At 49.6% G+C, this 20,741-nt stretch overlaps 2 protein-coding genes across 2 annotated transcripts in view; one reads left to right on the top strand and one right to left on the bottom strand.

The window, feature by feature from the left end:
- Positions 1-122: 122 nt before the first annotated feature.
- LOC132385438 (nuclear factor 7, brain-like) lies at positions 123-11,549 on the top strand. Its single transcript, XM_059957508.1, has 5 exons — positions 123-458; positions 2,789-2,884; positions 5,459-5,735; positions 5,973-6,188; positions 10,667-11,549. Exons 1-5 carry the CDS (start codon positions 123-125, stop codon positions 11,206-11,208), a joined length of 1,467 nt encoding a protein of 488 aa, XP_059813491.1. The 3' UTR covers positions 11,209-11,549.
- A 3,999-nt stretch (positions 11,550-15,548) lies between these two features.
- The window catches only part of nelfe (negative elongation factor complex member E), a 35,305-nt gene continuing 30,112 nt past the window's right edge, over positions 15,549-20,741 (bottom strand). Inside the window, exons 9-10 of the mRNA XM_059957484.1 lie at positions 17,361-17,463; positions 15,549-16,236 (exon numbers count right to left, since the gene is read on the bottom strand). Of these exons, the coding sequence (XP_059813467.1) occupies positions 16,160-16,236; positions 17,361-17,463 (180 nt within the window). The 3' untranslated portion in view covers positions 15,549-16,159. The remainder of the gene's footprint in view (positions 16,237-17,360; positions 17,464-20,741) is intronic.

Below are 20,741 nucleotides of genomic sequence, written 5' to 3'. Positions count from 1 at the left end.
TGTCGGGAAACGTTCCAGCGAGGCCTCGGGGAAGAGGGAAACCAGTCAGGGCGACGCGCTGGTGTAACCGGTCTGGCGGCTCGGCAGGTGGGCAGGACGGTGAAACTGCGGTTCGGCGGGCGATGGAGTCGGATCTGTTCGCCCAGGAGCTGGTCTGCGCCATCTGCCTGGAGCTTTTCACCGACCCGGTCACGCTGCGGTGCGGCCACACGTTCTGCCGCCTCTGTGTCACCCGGTGCTGGGGCGATCGGCGCTCCAGCTCCTGCCCCGTGTGTCGGCGGGTGGTCCCAGCCAGGGACCTGCGGGGCAGCCGGGCGCTGCGGAACCTGGCGGAGAGAGCCCGCTACTCGGACCGGAGGGCCGGCGGGTGCGAGGGGTCGGAGCGGCCGTGTGCCGTGTGCGCAGCGGATCCGGGACAGAGAGCGCTCGGGCAGGGCCCCCGGAGCCAGCAGCAAGAGGTAAGGGTTACCCACAGCCCTCTAAGCTCTCTGTACCTACCGAGGTCTCTTAAAAAACCCTATCGTATCCGCCTCCACTACCGTTGCTGGCAACTCATTCCACGCACTCACCACTCAGCGTAAAAAAACTTCTCTGTACCCACTTGCAAGCACCTTAAAACTGTGCCCTCTCGTGTTAGCCATTTCAGCCCTGGGAAAAAGCCTCACAATTCACACGATCAATGCCTCCCATCATCTTGTACACCTCCACCAGGTCACCTCTCATCCTCCGTCGCTCCACGGAGAAAAAGCCGAGTTCGCTCAAGTACATATTGTGTAGAAAACACCCACCCCATCTAAACCCCTTGCTCTAGGGAGATGCCGATCAATAATGGGGAAATTAAAATCTCCCATCACGACAATCCTGTTATTATTGCACCTTTCCAGAATCTGTCTCCCTATCTACTCCTCGATGTCCCTGTCACTATTGGGTGGTCTATAAAAACACCCAGTAGAGTTATTGAACCCTTCCTGAGACTCTGTAGAGGCATACACAATCCCTCCATGTCTTCCTCCTTTTCTGTAGCGGTGCACTATCTCTGATCAGCAGTGCCATGCCCCCACCTCTTTTCCCTCCCTCCGTGGCCTTCTAAAGCCTGGCACTCGAAGTAACCATTCCTGCCCCTGAGCCATGCAAGCCACGTCATATCTCCAAGTACTGATCCACACTCTAAACTCATCCGCTTTGTTCATGATGTTCCTTACATTAAAATAGACACACTTCAAAGCATCAGTTTGAGTGGATCTCTTCTCTCTCACCTGCCTATCCTCCCTCTCACACTGCCTACAAGCTTTCTCTATTTGTCAGCCAACTGCCCCTTTCTCCATCTCTTCAGTTCGGTTCCTGCCCCCTAGCAGTTCTAGTTTAAACTCTCCCAAATAGCATTGGCAAACCTCCCTACCGGGATATTGGTCTCCCTCAGATTCATCAAAGCTGCTCTGTCATGCTTCAAACAGCCTGTACTGTCCTATATCCTGCATCTTAAACACAGCCCCATCTCTGGCAGCAAGTTCCAACATAGGTACAGAATTAGGCCATTTGGCCCATCAAGGCTGCTGTCTCATTCTATCATGGGTGATTTATTATCCTGCTCAACCCCAACCCTCCTGCCTTCTCCCCATAAAATTTGACATGCTGACTAATCAAGAACCTATAAACCTCCACTTTAAATATACCCAATGACCTGGCCTCCACAGCAATGAATTCCACAAAACAACAAGACTCAGTGACAATAAACCTGACTCTTGTTTTTCATATTTCCAGTAGCTGAAGTGTTTTAATTATTAGTAAGCAAGGCAAATTTGTCATCCCCCTTATTCAATTCTCTATTGTCTTCTCGTTCCTCGCCTGCCTATCCCCTCCCACTGGTGCCCCTCTTTCTTCTCTTTCTCCCATGGTCCACTCTCCTGTCTTGTCAGATTCCTTCTTTTCCAGCCCTTAACCTTTTCCAACTATCACCTCCCAGCTTCTCACTTCATCCCTCCCTCCCTCACCCACCCATCTTCACCTCACCTGGTCTCTCACCTTTCACCTGCAGCCAGTACTCTTCTCCCCCCCCCCCCACCTTCTTATACTGGTTTCCTCCCCCTGCATTTCCAGTCCCGATGAAGGGTCTCAGCCCAGAACATCAAGGATTTACTCCTCCCCATAGATGCTGCCTGATCTACTGTTCCTCCAGCGATTTGTGTGTGTTGCTTTAGTGTATTGCATACATTTCTGATCGACCACTGTAGGAGGGATGTTGAGGCTTTGGAGAGGGTGCAGAAGAGGTTTACCAGGATGCCGTCTGGTTTTGAGGGCTTGTGCTGTCATGAGAGGCTGGACAAACAGTGGCTGCCTGGAATGATATATCAGAGGCTTTTAAGAGACGTTTGGATAGGCTGATGGATGTAAGGAAGATGGAGATATGGACATAGGAGGGATTAGTTTTTGTTTACACTTCAGTTGTTTGGCACGACATTGTGTGCTGAATGACCGGTTCCTGTGCTCTACTGTTCCTTGTTTCTTACAGGCAGCGGTGAGAATTTCATGAGAGTTGTTCTGAATTTCCAGCAGCCACAGGATCTCAGGATCAGAATCAGATTTAATATTATTGGCGAAATTTGCTGTGACGCAGTAGCAGTACATTGCAATCCGCAATAGTAAAACCAAATTACAGTAAATACATATTAAAAAGTTAAATTAAATGAGTAGTGCAAAAAGAGAACAAAGAGTACTGAGGTAGTGATCAGGGGTTCAGTCTCTCCTGTTTGCAAATATTCCATTGTATTGTCCACTACCTGCTTTCCAGGACTCCCCTGCCTCAGCCATCTATTCCCTCAGGAAGGCACGAGCAACCAGCCTGGAATGTATACAGGAGCAGGAGCAGAACATCTCCAAAATTAAAGTAAGTGTCTGACTTTTACTGGGAAGGAAGTGTTACTAGTTTCCTGCTTCCTCCAGAGGATCGGGAGAATAGTACTTGGGAAATTATTGTCACATTTACTGTGTACAATGAAAAACTGTGCCGCCCATACACAGGGGCTTTTAAGAGATTTGGGTAGACACTTAGTGTAGTGCAGTATAGTGGATTCTGGTTATCTGGTACACACTGGGACCAGCACATTTTGGTACAATTGAGCTGCTGTCCGAATTAGCCAGTTTCATGTAGATGTAAGTTGATATTAATAAGTAGATAAAAAGCTATAAAAAGGCAAACATCCATTTAATTGAGTAACAAATTATGTATTCAAATGAAATACAGAACAAATTAGAACACTGCCGATACTACTACAGTACTGTAAAACTGTGCATTAGTTCCTAAGTGTTATTGACAAATCCAGTGTAGGCTGCCGTGTTCTTTCAATTGACTATAAATGAGCAAAATCAGCAGCTAGGCGGATAATGCCCTGCCTTCATACAATGCTTTCGACGAATGCATCCTCCAAATCTTCATTTTCATTGTTACATTCAAGATGACTGTTGATACCTCAAAATTCTTTGTAATTCCTAACTTGTTAAAGTAGTGAAATTGTATCATTTTCTCTTCCGGCTGTCTCTGACATCACCAAGCCTGAAAGCTCGAAACCACCGTGAACAAAACCGTTCTGAATTGTCTGACTGCTTTATTTCTCACCAACTAAAACGTAGTGACAAAAACCACTGCTTTTTGAACACAAGCGCACTTAACTGACATAATTTCAAAACTGTCTGCTCTAAGTACAGTATACTGTGTAACAGTATACATTAGAACCTGCTCAGCAACAGTCTCCTGACTCAATAAGAGATGAGGCATCCCAAGTAAACAAAGGGAATCCTGACTATCTGCTTGATTACATTTTGTCCTTTAAAAATTTTCCCAAGCAACTGTCCTGATTAACCGGTGGCCCAATTAACTGGAATCCACTGTATTTGATGTTTCTACCCTGGACAAAACTCTTTCTACACTTCTCAAAACTTTATCAGGTCTCCTCTCAGACTTTGGCACTCCAGAGGAAATTATCCAAGTGTTTCCAGCCTTTCCTGGACTTAATTGGTGGTTAGCCCAACACTTCACAATACCAGTGACCTGGGCTCAATTTCCCACCGCTGCCTGTAAGGTGTTTGTACTTTCTCCCCATGGCCACCATTTATCACAAATTTACCAACCTCCATTTCAATTTCCACTGATTCACCACCCTCTGGCTAAAGAGATTCCTCATCTCTGTTCTAAATGGATGTACCCCTATTCTAACAGTGGGTTTCCTCCCACTGTCCAAAGACGTGCTGTTTGGTTGGCTACTCTGTCATTGTAAACTGTCCCATGAGTTAAACTGGGGGATTGCAGGGCAGTGTGGGCTACATTCTGAGCTGTATCCCAATAAATAAACAAAATCCACTTCCCAGAAGGCTAACGACATTTGGCCTGTCCCCTCAGACCCTCGCTAATTTTCATCAATGCGCCATAGAAAGCACCCTAAACATAAGACATAGGTGCTGCTCTGCCATTCCATCATAGCTGAATTATTGTTCTTTATAACCCCATTCTCTCCTTAACCTTTAGTGCCCTGATCAATCACAAATTTACCAACCTCCATTTTAATTTCCACTGATTCACCACCCTCTGGCTAAAGAGATTCCTGATCTCTGTTCTAAATGGATGTACCCCTATTCTAAGGCTGTGCCCTCTGGTCCTTGACTCCTCCGATAGAAGAAACATCTTCTCCACATCCACTCTATCTGGGCCTTTCAATATTCAATCGGTTTCAATGAGATCCCGCCTCATCCTTCTGAATTCCAGCGAGTACAGGCCCAGAGACATCAAATGCTTCTCATACGTTAACCCTCCGTTTCTGGAAACAGCCCTAGAGAGTGTTTCTCCTGGGGTACTGTCCTTTGGGAGTGTGGGACCCCTGCCAAGAGCAAACTGATAGGGCCACATCATCTACTCTGCCTTAATGGCATTGATTCAAGGGTGACATTTAGTCCCCAAATGCCCCAGGTCACAGGTCATCAGTGCTGCTCTGTAAGACACAATATTTCCAGTGCTAAGAGAGGAGGACACAGCCTCAGACTAGTGGGGCATCTCTTTGTAACAGAGATGAGGAGGAATTTCTTTCGCCAGAGGGTAGTGGATCTGTAGAATTCATTGCCCCACACGGCTGAGGACAAGGCATTGGATAATTCAGCCATCGTGTTTGCTCTGCCGATCTGGGATCAGTCATGATGGAATGACAGAGCAGACTCGATGGGCTGAATGGCCTAACTCTGCACCTTATTTCAAACGAAAGTTGATAGGTTCTTGATTAGTTAGAGCGCCAAAGGTTACAGGAAGAAAGCAGGAGAGTGGGGTTGAGAGGGATAATACATCAGCCATGATGGAACGGTGCAGCAGGCTTGATGGGCTGAAAGGCCTAATTCTGCTCATGTTTTATAATATTACTGTTTTATTAGCTGTGAGGTGCTTGGCCTTGAGAAATGAAATCCCATCTGTGTGTGGCAGGAACAGACTCAGAGTCTCCACATCCACATCAGGTCTGAGTTTGCAGAGCTGTACCAGCTCCTTGCTGAGAGAGAACAGCGTCTGCTCCGTGCACTCAGGCAGGACAAAGAGAGGCTTCTTGACGACATGGAGAGGAACCTCCACACCCTCTACAAGGACCTGGAATCCATCGACCGACAGCTGCTGGAGATGGAGCAGCAGGCCAGTGGACCATTCCTGCCTCCAGAGGTACAGTGGCCAGGCATTCCTCTCCTGCAGCCTCGGAGCCCATTGTCGGGTGATAGGCAGTGTCCCAATGAAGAAATCACTCGGTGAACCCCACTGGGCTGTGAGTGAGTGAGAGAGAATGAGAATGTTCCTCAGATTGTGGGGGGATGGGAGAATGGTGGTGAACAGGTGAGAGGAGAGAATAGGGGGAAGTGGCGAGGGGGGAGAGCATGAATTGGAGTGTGAAGAGATGACAGTTCAGTGAGCTCCCGAGACTAAACCCCATGTTTCTCTCTCTCTGTCACAGGAGAGCTTGGCACGACGGAGCAGGTGAGTGAGCCTCTCACGGGAACGCTCTGCGTGGCTAGGCACGGACTCACTCATCCCGAGCACTCTCCTTCCCCCCTCAGGCCAGAGCGACGTGGGAGCCAGCCGGTGCTGGCCCCGCAGCTGTCCTTAGGGGTCTTCAGGGGACCCTTGCAGTTCGCGGCCTGGAAAGGGATGCTGGATCAGCTCAGCCCAGGTAGGGGATACCTCACTGCAGCTCCCTTCACCTACCGACACACAGCACCACCCCTCCGGTGCAGGAACTACACCCCTTATCAGAATTGGGGCCCCTCCTTGTCTCCTCCACTGTCCTGCCAGAGCCACCCCCTTAAATATAATACCCACCCTCCCATACACGGGGGCATAAGACATAGGAATAGAATCAGGACATTCAGCCTATCAATACTATTCCATCATGGCTGATTGTTATTTTTCTCAATCCCATTCTCCTCAGAACATTTGATACCCTGACTAAACAAGAACCTATCAACCTCCACTTTACCTGTACTCAGTATTTGGCCACCATGCCAGTCTGTGGCAATGAATTCCAGATTCAACACTCGCTGGCTAAATAAATTCCTCCTCATCTCTGTTCTATATGGACATCCTATTTTGAGGCTGTGTCCTCTAGTCTTAGACTCCCCCACTATAGGAAACATCCTCTCCACACCCACTCTATCTGTGTCCTCTGGTCCTAGACTCCCCCACTATAGGAAACATCCTCTCCACATCCACTCTATCTGTGTCCTCTGGTGCTAGACTCCCCCCACTATAGAAAACATCCTCTCCACATCCACTCTATCTGTGTCCTCCGGTCCTAGACTCCCCCACTATAGGAAACATCCTCTCCACATCCACTCTATCTGTGTCCTGTGGTCCTAGACTCCCCCACTATAGGAAACATACTTTCCACATCCACTCTATCTGTGCCCTCTGGTCCTGGACTCCCCCGCTATAGGAAACATCCTCTCCACATCCACTCTATCTGTGTCCTCCGGTCCTAGACTCCCCCACTATAGGAAACATCCTCTCCACATCCACTCTATCTGTGTCCTCTGGTCCTAGACTCCCCCACTGGGAAACATCCTCTCCACATCCACTCTCTCTGTGTCCTCTGGTCCTAGACTCCCCCACTATAGGAAACATCCTCTCCACATCCTTCATGAGGACTCCTAAGTCCTTGTAAACCTCTGTTTTCTGAAGTTTCTTTCCATTTAGAAAACGGTCTACCACTTTGTCCTTTCTACCAAAGTGCATGGCCATACACCTCCCGACACCGTATTCAACTGCTTCTTCTTAGCTCATTCTCCTAATCTGTCCAGGTCCTTCTGCAAATCCCTGCTTCCCTACACTCCTCCCCAATCGCCACTCTCCCACAGAACCCTCTAGTGATCGTGTTTCCCCTTACTATATGTGAAGCGTGACCGAGATGGGTAGGAGAGGGGTTTTTCCTGGATCAGTGGTGGGGGCATTGGCATCAACTCTCTGGAGTTGAGCTGTTCTCCCGGGTCTAAGAATAAAGGCACAGACTGTTTTCTAAATGGGGAGCAAATTCAGAAAACAGAGGTGTCAGGGAATTGGGAGGCCTCTTGCACGATTCCCTAAAAGTTAACTTGCAGGATAAATCGGTGGTAAGGAAGGCAAATCTTCGCATTCGTTTCGAGAGGACTAGAATATAAAAGCAAGGATGTGATGCTGAGGCTCTATAAGGCATTGGTCAGACTGCACTGGGAGTATGTGAGCAGTTTTGGGCCCATTGTCTAAGAATGGAGAGGTGAAAATGATCCCACGAATGACCATGAGGTATAGGAGCAGAAGTAGGCCATTCAGTCCATCGAGTCTGCTCCGCCATTCAATCATGGGCTGCTCCAATTCTTCCAGTCATCCCCACTCCCCTGCCTTCTCCCCATATTCTAATCAAGAACCTATCTATCTCTGCCTTAAATGCACCCAATGACTTGGCCTCCACAACCACATGTGGCAACAAATTCCACAGATTTACCACCTCTGACTAAAGTAATTTCTCTGCATCTCAGTTCTAAATGGACGTCCTTCAATCCTGAAGTTGTGCCCTCTTGTCCTGAACTCCCCTACTGTGATAAATAACTTTGCCATATCTATTCAGTTCAGGCCTTTTAACATTTGGAATGTTTCTGAGATCTCCCCACATTCTCCTGAACTCCAGGGAATACGGCCCAAGAGCTGCCAGACATTCCTCATACGGCAACCCTTTCATTCCTGGAATCATTCTCGTGAATCTTCTCTGAGCCCTCTCCAATGTCTTTCTACTTTCTAAAATAAGGAGCCCAAAACTGCACACAATACTCTAAGTGTGGTCTCAGGAGTGCCTTATAGAGCCTCAACATCACGTCCCTACTCCTATACCTCTGGAAAAGAATGCCAACATTGCATTCGCCTTCTCCACTGACTCAACCTGGAGGTCAACCTTTAGGGTATCCTGCACAAGGACTCCACAGTCCCTTTGCAGTTCTGCATTTTGAATTTTCTCCCCATCTAAATAATATTTCTTCCACCAAAGTGCACTTTCCAACATTGTATTTCATTTGCCACTTTATCCATTCCCCTAAACTATCTAAGTCTCTCTGCAGGCTGTCTATTTCCACAACACTACCTGCTCCTCCACCTATCTGTATCATTGGCAGATTTAGCCACAAATCCATAAACCCCATCATCCAAGACACTCACATACACCCTAAAAAGCAGTGGTCCCAACACTGACCCCTGTGGAACTCCATTGGTAACCAGCAGCCAGCCAGAATAAGATCCCTTTATTCCCACTCTCTGTTTTCTGCCGACCAGCCAATGCTCCACCCATGCCAGAAATTCGCCAACGATTATCGTGACATTGTCCTTCTGACACGCCTTTTCTATCCCGGCTGCTGTTTGGAGGCCTGTATACAACTGGAAGGATTGCGTATGAATGAAAAGGTTCATGCGGAGCGCCTGGGACTGGACTCTCTGGAGTTTTGAAGAATGAGGGTCTGGTTTCTCAAGGAAACCTATCAAATATTAAAAGGCCTAGATAGAGTGGATGTGGAGAGGATGTTTCCTATAGTGGGAGAGTCTAGGACCGGAGGACACAGATAGAGTGGATGTGGAGAGGATGTTTCCTATAGTGGGGTAGTCTAGGACCAGAGGGCACAGATAGAGTGGATGTGGAGAGGAAGTTTCCTATAGTGGGGGAGTCTCGGACCAGAGGACACAGATAGAGTGGATGTGGAGAGAATGTTTCCTATAGTGGGGGAGTCTGGGACCAGAGGGCTCAGATAGAGTGGATGTGGAGAGGATGTTTCCTATAGTGGGAGAGTCTAGGACCGGAGGACACAGATAGAGTGGATGTGGAGAGGATGTTTCCTATAGTGGGGTAGTCTAGGACCAGAGGGCACAGATAGAGTGGATGTGGAGAGGAAGTTTCCTATAGTGGGGGAGTCTCGGACCAGAGGACACAGATAGAGTGGATGTGGAGAGAATGTTTCCTATAGTGGGGGAGTCTAGGACCGGAGGACACAGATAGAGTGGATGTGGAGAGGAAGTTTCCTATAGTGGGGGAGTCTCGGACCAGAGGACACAGATAGAGTGGATGTGGAGAGAATGTTTCCTATAGTGGGGGAGTCTGGGACCAGAGGGCTCAGATAGAGTGGATGTGGAGAGGATGTTTCCTATAGTGGGAGAGTCTAGGACCGGAGGACACAGATAGAGTGGATGTGGAGAGGATGTTTCCTATAGTGGGGTAGTCTAGGACCAGAGGGCACAGATAGAGTGGATGTGGAGAGGAAGTTTCCTATAGTGGGGGAGTCTCGGACCAGAGGACACAGATAGAGTGGATGTGGAGAGAATGTTTCCTATAGTGGGGGAGTCTAGGACCGGAGGACACAGATAGAGTGGATGTGGAGAGGAAGTTTCCTATAGTGGGGGAGTCTCGGACCAGAGGACACAGATAGAGTGGATGTGGAGAGGATGTTTCCTGTAGTGGGGGAGTCTCGGACCAGAGGACACAGATAGAGTGGATGTGGAGAGGATGTTTCCTATCGTGGGGGAGCCAAGGACCAGAGGACACAGCCTCTGAATGGAGGCACATCCCATTATAACGGAGTTGAGGAGGAATTTCTTTAGCCAGAGGGTACTGAATTCGGAATTCACTACCACAGACAGTTGTGGAGGCCAAGTCATTGGGTGTATTTAAAGAGGGGGTTGACAGGTTCTTGATTAGTGAAGCTGTCAAAGGTTATGGGGAGAAGGCAGGAGAATGGAATTGAGAGGAATAGTAAATCAGTTGTGATGAAATGGTGGAACAGACTCAATGGGCTGAATGGCCTAACCCTGCTCTTGTGGACTGAATCCCGTGATATCCGTGAGGGGAGATGGGGGGATGGTGAGGGTGAGGGCTGGATTAGGGGGACGTTTATGGTAATAGTGGAGGCTCGGGGGAGCAGCCAGAGTCTGGGGCTGGGGTGTTATGGAAGAAAATGGTGGTGGTAGCAGGGTCTTGTAGGAGCGGTGTGACCATCTGGGGGAAATCACCTTCCTAAATTACCCTGGGGGGGGGGGGTAAGGGAGTAGTGGCAGATTGGTACTAATCTCTCTCCTCTTTTTACCATCCTCCCTCAACTCCCTCTCCCACCTCCCTCATCCGTTACCCCTCCCTGTCTGCAGCTCCTAGCACGCTCACCCTCGATCCGGACAGTGCTCACCGCCGCCTCCTGCTGTCCGAGGACCTGAGAGCGGTCAGCCACGGTGATGGCAGTCTGCCCCCAGCCGTTCCCGGGCCACGTCGCTTCCACCCCTACGTGTGCGTGCTGGCGGCACAGGGCCTCGCCTCAGGCAGACACTACTGGGAGGTGGAAGTGGGCAGCAAGCCCAAGTGGGATGTGGGGTTGGTGCGTGAGTCTGTAGACCGGGCGGGGCGGGAGCCGCCCTCCCCCAGCGCTGGCTACTGGATAGTGTGGCTGCGGAACGGCCACGAGTACTGGGCGCTGACCGAGCCCCGCACCCGGCTCAGCCCCCGGAGAGTGCCCCGCACGGTGGGCGTCTACCTGGACTACGAGGGCGGGCAGGTGTCGTTCTATGACGCAGATGGGATGGTTCATCTCCATACCTTCACCGACACCTTCACCGAGACCCTCTACCCCTACTTCAGCCCTGGCCTCAATGACGGAGGGAGGAACTCTGAGCCCTTGCGCATTCGCTGGTTGTGACCGCCAACCCGCACCTCCACCTCGAAAGATAATATAGGGACAGCACACTGGCTGATTGGCAAAGGATGTGGGAATCCTTTCGGATTGTCTGCTGGTGGCTTGTGGTATTTCATAGGGCACCGTGTTGGAACTGCTTCCCTTTACGTTATACGTCAATGATTTCGATGAAAGAATTGTTGGCTTTGTGGCCGGGTTTGCGGACAATATGAAGACAGGCAGGAGGAAGTAGTGAAGTAGACAGTATGAAGACAGGCAGAGGGGCCGGTAGTGTTGAGGAAGCAGGGAATCAGCAGGAGTTAGACAGATTTGGAGAATGAGCAAAGAAGTGGCAGATGTCGGGAAGCGCGTGGCCATGCACTTTGGTGGAAGGAATAAAAGCACAGAATCCAAAAATCAGAGGTGGGAAGGATTCCCTAATGGCCAGCCGGCAGGTTGAGACAGTGGTGCAGAAGGCAATTGCAACGTCAGCTTACATTTTGAGAGCAGTGGAATACCAAAGCAGGGGTGTAACGCTGAGGCTTGGTGACGCACTGGCGAGGCCTCACGGAGTATTGAGAGCTGCATCTGCCCGAAGCGGCTGTATTTAAGGTGCCTTTGCCCCTTCTCTTGTTAGCAGGGCTTTGTCGCAAAGCCACGTGTGAAGGCCAGGAGCTGGACTTGGTTGCCAGAGACGTATGCCATTGGGAGCATTTAATAGATAGTGTGAGTTTATCCCCATTAACACCCCCAACACCAGCTATGGGAGCCTTAAGGAACATGGCCAGCCCTCCAATTCTCTGAGAGATTTGTAAATGTCCTGATTGCAGCTGCATCTATCACCATCCCCAGCACTGTGTTTCAGGCTGCTGTCACCACTGTCTTTTAAAGAAATGTCCCCCAATACTTCCAGAGAGTCATAGAGAAGTACAGCACAGAAACAGGCCCTTTGGCCCATCTAGTCCATGCCAAAACCATTTAAACTGCCTACTGCCATTGACCTCAATTGGTTCCAGCATTTCTTGACAGCTGCAGTGGGCAACTCCAAGGCATGAGGGTATGGTCTCTCAATGACCCAGTGAATCATTACCAATGTCCACCAATGTGATCACAAGAAAATCGCCTAAGGCAATCACTCGCTGTCAGCCCGCACCGACTCCGAACCCCCTCTATAGCAGGCCTACATCAAGTCCAGTTCCTCCATTATCAGTCAACTCCAAGATGGGGTAATCCTGCAGCACTTGGTTTTCAATATCCAGCAGGGTCTTGAGATCACAAAAGCCATCTGAAAAAAACCGTAACACTTGGTTGGCTCTGGAGAGGCCGATGCATCTGTGCACACCGCCATCTTACCGGTATGCTCCACTATTTGCTGGTCTGTGACATCTTCATCCCTTGCTGAAGAAGGCTTCAACAAGTCCAGCTCCATTGTAGCGGTGTGCTACAAACAGCGCTAAAATTACGACACGGAGTCGCTAACTGCAGTCGAAGGAAAAAACTTTATTCGAAAACTTCAGCCTCACTTTTAAGCCTCTGTCAACCGGCCCCCCATGGCGAAGAGGCTCCAAAGCTCTCTGCTCGCAAACCCCCGTAGGCTATCTAATTGTGAGTCGGTTCGCATACGCTAGGAAATGAGCCGCCACATAGGTCGAGGGAGCCCACCACGTAGTAGTAGCGGGTGTCTTCTGAGGTGATCCGGCGAACGTGGAATTGGGCTTCGGCTTGCTGGAACCATAGGTCCGGGCGCTGTGTCCAGAAACCCGGCAGTTTCAACGAAACCGCATGAACAGAGGCGGCGTCGGTCATTTCTGGTCCAAAAATCGTTTGGACCGTCGGGGTCACCAATTGTAGCGGTGTGCTACAAACAGCGCTAAAATTACGACACGGAGTCGCTAACTGCAGTCGAAGGAAAAAACTTTATTCGAAAACTTCAGCCTCACTTTTAAGCCTCTGTCAACCGGCCCCCCATGGCGAAGAGGCTCCAAAGCTCTCTGCTCGCAAACCCCCGTAGGCTATCTAATTGTGAGTCGGTTCGCATACGCTAGGAAATGAGCCGCCACACCATCACCATTGGGTAATTCACCAGTGAGGTAGAATACTGCAATACTCGATAACCTGCAGTGTATTGTGATTGTGAAAAAGACATAAAGGGCGAACAATCACCCAGAGAGACCACTGTGACCACCAGCTTTCCTGGCTATAATCCTTAGTTTTACATGAAGCTCCTCAGCCAAGGAAACAGCCAGTGCCTGTGTGCGATACGACCCGGACAATGGCCAGGCACGGGCCGGTAACTGGACAAGTCACATGCACACCACCGAAGAGGCTGGAAGGACCATCTCACCATCTACACAATTACTGCCACGACCCAACGTTCTGGATCTGCCCTTCACAAATCAAAGTACTGAGTACAGGAGTTGGAATATTATGTCTAAGATGCTGGTGAGGCCTAATTTGGAGTATTGTGCAGTTGTGGTCACCTACCTAAAAGAGAAGTATCAGTCAGATTGAAAGAGTGCAGAGAAAATCTACAAGGAGGTTGCCAGGAACTGAGGGAAAGATTGAATAGTTTGGACTTTATTCCCTGGAAGATTGAGGGGAGATTTGACAGAGGCATATAAAATTACCAATAGGGTGAATGCAAGCAGGCTTCTTCCACTGAGGTAGGGCCAGGCTACAACTAGAGGTTATGGATTAAGGGTGAAAGGTGAAATGCTTAAGGTGAATGTGAGGGGGATCTTCTTTACTCGGAGGGTGGTGAGAGAGTGGAACGAGCAGATGCGGGTTCAATTCCAACACCTAACAGAAGCTTGGATACACACGCTGTTGGGAGGGGTGTGCAGAGCTCTGGTCCAAGTAGGGGCGGATTATGGGATGTTTGTGTGTTGTGTGTCTAGGTAAAGGATGGTCAGAAGCCGAGAATACTCACCTCCGGACAGTCTAAGGTACAAGTGAGAGGTGTGCAGGGCGAGGGCAGCTCCAGCACATCTCAAGTGGCGGAATGTGACCAAGATAACGCAGTCCCCCACCCACCCTCCATTGGCACGCAGAGGCTGTGGTGTGTATGCAAACTACAAAACACAGTGCTGTCACTCCTAAAGTTCCCTTACTTGATTTTGAAGCTCTCAATGATCTGGGACTGAGTACATCACAGAATCATTTTCATTTGATAACCCTGGTTGAGCTCTCAGGCTGTCTTCCAGCACAAAAGTTAACTGGCAGGGCAGCTTGTTTGAACTGCACCCTAAAATTCAGTATCTAAAACTAAGGGACGCAGACTCAGTTGACACTTTTAAACATCAACCCACAAACTATTTATTTAACCTTGTTTTTAATGAGCATCTGTCTTCTATTTTCATGTCTATTTTTATTTTGATTTTGATTTTATTTTCATATTTGTGGTTTTATCCCACTGTAAAGCTCTGAACTACATCATGTGTATGAAAAGTGCTCTACGAATAAAGTTGTTGTTACTCCAGAGGTCTCTCACAAACCCCTCCCAACAGGAAGGAGAAACACCACCGCCGGCAGATTCCCCTCAGCGTTATTTGTCATGTGTACGGCAACAATTCTGCCATGGCTGTTGGAAGCCAGGCTTCAAAGGGAGGAGGGTTGGGCATGGGGGCTAGGAACCCCATTTTGTAAAAGCCCTGAGCTACAGAGATGCCTACAGACCTCATCCCTGGGAGAGGAAGGATCATCGCCTCGATGTATGAAGTTGTGTGGTGAAAGCAGAAGCCACAGAGCGGATCACCTTCCGCCCAGGACCGAGGACTCTGTCGGAGGCCCAGGCCCCAGTTGGGGTGATGGGCTTAAGAAGACATTGAAATACACAGTGAAATACGTTGTTTATGTCGACAACCAACACAGGGCAACCCACAAGTGTCATTGTGCTTGACATCAACACAGCACGCCCACAGTTCACTAATCCTAACTGTACGTCTGCATGGTGTGGTAGTGTTACTATGAATGCAATTGCATTACCTTGTCAGCAATCATCGATGGAGGGAGGGAGATATCTCTGTGTCTGTCTCTCTCTCTCTCCGCGTCAAACATTACAGAGCTAGATCAGATAGATTATTTTTGTCACGTGTCGACACACACAGTGAAATGCATCATTTACATCAACAATCAGCCTGCAAAATTCGCCAAGCCTCCAGCATCCCCACAACTTACTAACACTAACTCATACGTTGCTGGAGTGTGTTCGGAACCCGCAGGAAAGCCCTCACGGTCACGGTGAGAACGGACAAACTCCGTATGGCGGTGGCGGAGACTGAACCGCCATTGCTGGCGCTGTAAAGTATTACGTTAACCGCCAGACCGGTGAGTGCGCTGTAACATACACAACGCCAAGCAGGGCATTTGGACTGTTAATTTATTTAACACAAAAGCGTTTTATTTACAGTTGGCCATTCTGGGGCCGGGGGATAAACAATTCAATTGTCCACGATGAGATGCTGGGAACCCGTTCAGGGAGAGGGGGGTGGGAGTGACACCAGTGTAGTTTGGGGCAAATCGAACCTCCCACATATCCTGCCCCTTTGGACAACGAGATGCTGGGGCCCCCAAGGGTAGCCCCAAGGTTTGGAGAGGGTAAGGGTTTGAGCCCCACTAGACCCACCTTGATCAAGAGCCCAGCAACAATGCTGGAATGCACGACAGGGGTGGGGGTAGGAGGTGTGAGGGTGGAGGGGAAGGAGGTAGAAGGGGAGGAAGAGTGGAGGGGGAGGGGAGGAGGAGGAGGTGGGAGGGTGGAGGAGGAGGGAAGGCGGAGGGGTAAACCAGGGTGAACATGGGTGGTGGGAGGAGTGGTGCAGAGGTGTCTCGGGGAGGTGGGAGCGAATAATGTTTCAACTGGAATGTCTGTAACAGCAGGAGAGGGGCCTGTCTGACGGTCCCTTCCAGCACACCGGGTCACTTCTTTGTCCAGGCTTTGAGGTGTTTCTTCCTTCAGCTGTCTGTCCGAGGCTGCCTATGCCAGGTAGTCCTCATTATAAACCACCTGGCTCCGCTTGTCCCGGTGGGAGCCCTTGGCACTGTTCTGCACCGCTGTGGGGACAAGACCAGAGGCACTGCTTACAACACGTGGATGTGCCTCCCTCCTCAGTATCATCCCTAACCCCTCCACTCCTCACCTCCGGGAAATCCCACCTCCCCCAAATCCCCAGCTGACCTAACGACCACCAGATCCAGCGTCCCAGAGAAAGGAGCCCAAATAACACGAGGGGGAACAGGGAGTGTGGACTCAGAATAGAGACAGACAGACCTTATTGATCCCGAGGGAAACTGGGTTTCGTTACAGTCGCACCAACCAAGAATAGTGAAGAATATAATATAGTGAAGAAGCAATATAAAACCATAAATCATTAAATAATAAGTTAATCATGCCAAGTGGAAATAAGTCCAGGACCAGCCTATTGGCTCAGGGTGTCTGACACTCCGAGGGAGGAGTTGTAAAGTTTGATGGCCACAGGCAGGAATGACTTCCTATGACGCTCAGTGTTACATCTCGGTGGAATGACGGACATCCATTTAGAACAGAGATGAGGAGGAATTTCTTTAGGCAGAGGGCGGTGAATCATTGCCACAGGTGGCTGTGGAGACCAAGTCATTGGGTTCGTTTAAAGTAGAGGCTGACAGGTTTTTGATTAGTTAGGGCGACGGTGAGAAGGAAAATAAATCAGCCGTGATAGAATGGCAGACAAGACTCGATGGGCTGAATGGTCAAATTCTGCTCCTATGTCATTGATCAGTCATAGAGTACTGAAGCACAGAAACAAGCCCTTCTGAGCCGAACCTGCCTAGTCCTGTCGACCTGCACTTGGACCACAGCCTTCCATACCCCTCCCGTCCACGTACTTATCCAAACTTCTCTTAAATATTACTTCCACTTCTGCTGGCAGCTTGTTCCACCCTCCGAGCACATTCTGAATCCACCGTCACTGGCAGCATAACAGATCGGCATGGACTAGATGGGCCACGTATCACCAGTTGTTAGTGACAGCACCCACCCCTCACTACCGAGAGTCCTGTCTCTCTCCCACCTGTAGATCTGCTCCCAACTCCCTCAAACGATCACTGGCCACCCTCCTCACCCTGCCCCATCCTCCCTGACTCCCTGCACAGCCCAGCCCCTGGCTCGGCAGTGGCAGCACATCAGGGATTCCACTTACCCAGGCTCCCCCAGACAGATTTACGCGTGGCCGTTTCCAGCATCAGCTGCTTGCGGGCGATCATCACCTTTAGGTAGACTGAACCCACCATGCTACTGTTCATCTGTGGGGAGGGAGGAGGGAGGAGAGAGGGCATTCAGACACAGAAATCCAAAGCAACACACACAAAGTGCTCGAGGAACTCAGCAGATTAGGCAGCATCTACAGAAACAAATAAAAGTTGATGCTTCATTCAGGCTGAGCTCTTTCCCACCTTCCTATCATGGCATCTCCCCCCTTTCCTTTCCAGTCCCATGGCCAGGGAGATCAGCTTCAGCTTCCATTTCTGAAGATCTACCCTGGGCCCACCCAACACATTGATGCAATTACAAAGAAGGCATGACAGTGGCTTATTTCACGAGGAGAATCTGTACGTCACAAAGTTTCTACAGATGTACCGTGGAGAGGATTCTGACTGGTTACATCACCGTCTGGTGCAGAGGCTCCAACGCACAGATCGTAAACTCAGCTGGCTCCATCATGCCTCTAGCATCAAGGGCTTCTTCCAGGGGCAATTCCTCAAGAAGGAGGCATCCACCATGAAGGAGCCTCACCCTCGTAGACATGCATTCTCCTCGTTAGCTAAAGGCATTGTTACCTCACTAGTTTGCTCTATTTCTCATTGTAAATGAAAGTGGTTGAAGAGATCAAGTGTGTGAAGTGACCACACTATTAAGCACTATTAAGGTACTATGGATTTGATATGTATATATTCTGACTGTATAGTAATTTTTATGTATTGCTCTCTACTGTTGCTGCAAAACAACAAATTTCATGACCAGTGATTCTGATTGAAAGGCAGTGAACCTGTGGCAAGTGCCGAACCAAGATGGCACATGCAGAAAGTTTCCTTGGCATGCGGCATGCAGTGCTACCCATCCCCCTTCCCCAAAATAAACAGATACATCACTATTATCATTACTGGCAAATGAAGCAGTGAATTCTGTTTTTAAACAACCCAAGATGAGGGAGATGCTTTCACAGGAAACACCTCACACTTGCTGACCAGCGTCTGTGCGGGCAGCGGAGCGGGAGTAAGGAGTGCTCGTGATCGACAGACGACTGGAGATCGCAGGATCAGCCGTTGTAGATAGGCCGAGACCCTCGGACCTACCTGGAGAGTACCTGAGGAGGAAGGTAAAGCTTCGCAAGCGCAGCTGACGTCAGTGCGCAGGAGCAGAGTGCTGGGCTTTGGCTCAGTGGGCTTCGGCGCAAGAGGACTTCGGCAAGAAGCCTGTTTTTCATTTATTCTGACTAATCTGGGATCAGGTATGGGGGAGACAGTTAGAGCAATGGTGTGCTCCGTATGCAGTATGTGGGAAGTCAGGGTCAACACAGTTGTCCCTGATGACCACACCTGCAAAAGGTGCGTCCAGCTGCAGCTCCTATCAGACTGAGTTAGGGAGTTGGAGCTGGAGCTGGATGAACTACGGATCATTCGGGAGGCAGAGGCAGAGATAGATAAGAGTTATCGGGAGGTAGTCACACCAAAAAGACAGGAGGTAGGCAAATGGGTGACAGTCAAGAGAGGCAGGGGGAGCAGAGAGAGCAGAGCACCCCTGAGGCCGTTCCCATCAAAAATAAGTATACCGTTTTGGATACTGTTGGTGGGGATGACCTACCAGGAACAAGTTGCAGTGGTCCTGTATCTGGCACTGAGGTTGGGCCCTCGACCAGGAAGGGGAAGAGGGAAGAGAAGAGAGCGGTAGTGATAGGGGATTCTATAGTCAGGGGGGCGGATAGGAGATTTTGTGGGGAAGATCGGGAGTCTCAGATTGTATGTTGCCTCCCTGGTGCCGGGGTCGGAGACATCTCAGATTGGGTGTAGGTTATTCTCTAGAGGGAGGGCAAGAATCCAGATGTTGTGGTCCATGTAGGGACCAACGACATGGGTAGGATGAGTGAGGGTGTCCTGCGTAGTGAGTTCAGGGAGTTAGGTGTGAAGCTGAAGAGCAGGGCCTCCAGGGTAACAATCTCAGGATTGCTACCTGTGCCACGTGCGAGTGAGGCAAGGAACAGAAAGATTATAGAGATTAATACGTGGCTGAGAGGATGGTGCAGGAGGGAGGGCTTCAGATTTGTAGATAATTGGGCTTTGTTCCAGGGACGGTGGGATCTGTTCTGAAGGGACATTTCTGCAGGGAAGTTTGCTAGTGCTTCTTGGGGGGGGGGGGGGTTTAAACTAAATTTGCAGGGGGCAGGGATCCAGAATGCGAGAGAGGATAGCGAGAGGAAGAATAAAGGACAGGTGGGGACTACAGGGTTCTGGAATATTAAGTGTGTAGTAGAGAAAGGTGAGGCGGGCGGAACAAGTAATAGGGAGGACACATGTACAGAGGGATGGTCTGATGGAACATGGAGTTAAATGTGTTGAAAGAATAAGTAAATTTAGGAAGGACAACAAAATTCTAGGGGCGTATAGCCCGATGGGAGTTCGGGGAGCTGGGTTAAGCACAATAGGCAGCGATTCAAACAGAGAGAGGAGAAATGGGCTAAAAATTCTATATCTGAATGCACGAAGTGTCAGAAATAAGGTGGATGAGCTTGAAGCCCAGGTGCGAATGGGTAACTGTGATGTTGTTAGGATAACGAAGACATGGCTGCAGGGAGATCAGACCTGGGAAATGAATGTACAAGGGTATACGTGCTATCGTAGGGACAGAAATGTGGGCAGAGTGGGTGGGGTGGCCCTGTTGGTGAGGAATGAGATTCAGTCCTTTGCAAGGGGGGACATAGGGTCAGGAGAAGTGGAGTCTGTGTGGATAGAACTGAGGAACAGTAAGGGCAAAAGGACCCTAATGGGTGTTGTCTACAGGCCACCAAACAGTAGCATGGATATTGGGTGCAAGTTGAACAGGGAGTTAACATTGGCATGTGGCAAAGGTAATGTTGCAGCAGTTATGGGGGATTTCAACATGCAGGTGAACTGGGAGAATCAGGTTGGTGCTGGTCCACAGGATAGGGAGCTTGTAGAATGCCTATGGGATGCATTCTTGGAACAGCTTGTACGAGAGCCGACCAGGGACAAGACTATTCTGGATTTAGTGTTATGTAATGAACAGGATTTGATAAGCGATCTTGCAGTAAAGGAGCCATCAGGAGGTAGTGACCATAATATGATAAGTTTTTATCTGCAATTTGAGAAGGATAAGGGCAGCTCGGAGGTGTCAGTGTTGCAGTTGAACGGGGAAACTATGGCGCCATGAGGGAGGAGCTGGCTAAAGTTGACTGGACGGATAGCCTAGCAGAAAAGACAGTGGAACAGCAATGGCAGGTATTCTTGCACAAGGTGCAAAATCAGTTCATTCCCCCAGAGAAGGAAGGGGGAAAGGGGACACAGTG

This window comes from Hypanus sabinus (assembly GCF_030144855.1).
Source record: "Hypanus sabinus isolate sHypSab1 chromosome 5 unlocalized genomic scaffold, sHypSab1.hap1 SUPER_5_unloc_1, whole genome shotgun sequence".
Lineage (NCBI taxonomy): Eukaryota > Metazoa > Chordata > Chondrichthyes > Myliobatiformes > Dasyatidae > Hypanus > Hypanus sabinus.
This window is presented reverse-complemented; position numbering and strand designations above follow the sequence as displayed.